General features: G+C 39.7%; 1 protein-coding gene across 2 annotated transcripts in view; it reads left to right on the top strand.

Annotated features, from left to right (window-relative positions):
• LOC118333035 (ephrin type-A receptor 5) overlaps positions 1-2,179 on the top strand; it is a 53,190-nt gene that overhangs the window by 31,959 nt on the left and 19,052 nt on the right. For both annotated transcript variants that reach the window (XM_035668526.1, XM_035668525.1), the window contains exons 6-8: positions 117-206; positions 386-455; positions 596-698. In XM_035668526.1, the coding sequence (XP_035524419.1) occupies positions 117-206; positions 386-455; positions 596-698 (263 nt within the window). The remainder of the gene's footprint in view (positions 1-116; positions 207-385; positions 456-595; positions 699-2,179) is intronic.

Below are 2,179 nucleotides of genomic sequence, written 5' to 3'. Positions count from 1 at the left end.
GGGGGGGGGGGGGCAGGCGACAACACAGATAAACAAATGATCATTAAGGCTACAAAAATGTATGTAAGGCATTCAAATGAAATACACTAACCCCACCTCCCTTTCTCTTACTGCAGGAGCAGGACTCGAGTTACACTATTATTAAATCCAAGGAGACTGAGATGGTGGTGGAAGGCCTGAAGCCCTCTTCAGTCTACATCTTCCAGGTCGAACAAACAAATTAAATATGTGCATCTATGTAAGGATGGCAAAAAGCACTTTAGTCTAAGGGATAAAAAAAGATGTGAATAAGCAATTACAAAGAAGTTGTTGAATCAAAGTCATGTCTAACACATGCATAGATATGAAAATATGATGTGACATGTTTGGATATGATGCACTACAGGTGCGAGCCAGGACCTCAGCGGGCTATGGCGCATTCAGCCGACGTTTTGAATTCCAGACAAGCCCTTACCGTGAGTACACATGGCAGTATAATAAAGTTCAACTTGCATGTGACTTTCACCTGGTTTTGGCGGCTGCGAGAAAAAGAGATGCCAGGTGTGTTTTTGTGTGTGTACCATGTGTGTCTTATCCCACCTTTTTTTTCCTGCAGTAACAGCTACCAGTGAGCGTGCTCAAGCTTCAATAGTCGTCGTGGCCATCACGTTGGCTCTGGTCCTGCTGGCAGTAGTCGCTGGATTCCTGCTCAGTGGACGGTAAGACTCAAATACACTCTGAACGAAATATAGACACAACCAGGAAAGCGTGTATATATTTATACATATGCAAGTGTAAGTACATGAAGGTATGCCCACACACATATTTCTCCTGTGGATAGGATATCTGCAGCACATTAAATGCTACTAAGAGTGCTGGAATACAGTGAAAATTCTGACTTTATGAAGATGTATTTTTTGTGTTGCATTGTAAGTTTTATATGTTGTGTTATTGGAATCATTAAGTAACACTGAGCTGGTAGCATGTGTCAAGCACATTCATTTTTTTGCTTCTGAATGTATGATGTGAATTTATGGAAGATGTGGGAATTTTGCCAGTTTGTAGTGACATCCCTCAATCTCTCACCTTTGGAGAAAATGAAGTTATTGTATGATGAGAGTAAACTTTTTTATAAAGACAAGACAGGACATCTGGACTTAATATATTTAGGAACTGTTTTGTCCATGAAAGGAAAGGAAGAGTGTCACAGTTTTATTTCTAAATACAGTCTGTAAAGCACATTAGTCATTTACTGAGAGAGGACATTCCCATGTCCCCTTCTGACCTATCGCTGACTAATATAAATGCATATCAAATCTCATTTCTGACCCAGTTATGTGTTCATGGGATTAGATAAATGGCTTGAGGTCAGAGTTTTGTTATAGGTCAGGATTAAGGGATAGTTTTGAGGTTAGTGGTTTGGGGTCGATGCATACTGTACAAGCCAGTGGATTCTCCTCAAGTCTGGTGATGCAACTTTTCTCTGTTACACGTCGGCATTTAGCACTGTGTGTGCTCCATTCATTATACATTACATTAAAGTTATACCTGCATGCCTCCAGGCTCATATGACCTATACTTAACCTTGTCCTTTAAATGGTACAACCAATTTTCTGACGTCTGATGTCACACGACATACACAAATAATGTATATAGCAAAGGAAGCTCTCAAGCACGTCTCATTTGATTTCATGTCCATAAATGTCCCTCAGACTCTTTTGTTTATCTATAAAAGTCCCTTAAACTCTTGATTCCATTTATCTAACCACATTTTCCTGTGATATGTATCTAATTTAGTTCATTACCAGCTATACATGTCCAAATCCTTTTACGGAGGGCAGGTTTACAAGGCTCAGTGTGAATTCAGATCCATCTCTCCATTCATGTGTTTGTATTATTGAGCTTATATCCATCTATCGTTCATTCTTTTTTCATCTATAGACACCTTTTGTTGCTCCTTCATTCATTAACCTCTCTGTCTCTTTAACTATTCGATGATCTTTTTTGTAATGTATTCCCAAAGATATTCTGAATATGTAGTTATCTGACAGAATGATCAGATGAATAGACTGTGGGGGGCTCTGGTGATGTTCAAGGATTAAACAGCAAATCAGAAAGACACAGTGGGGATTTTGGTTTAGCCGAACACGGATGAGGATCGAGGATGGCTCGAGTTTTCGTGTGGGGGAGGAGAGATGGA

Source organism: Morone saxatilis, unplaced genomic scaffold, assembly GCF_004916995.1.
Source record: "Morone saxatilis isolate NCDOM2014 unplaced genomic scaffold, NCSU_SB_2.0 Contig21, whole genome shotgun sequence".
Classification (NCBI taxonomy): domain Eukaryota; kingdom Metazoa; phylum Chordata; class Actinopteri; family Moronidae; genus Morone; species Morone saxatilis.
The sequence above is the reverse complement of the archived record's forward strand: the minus strand, read 5'-3'. Positions and strand labels throughout refer to the sequence as shown.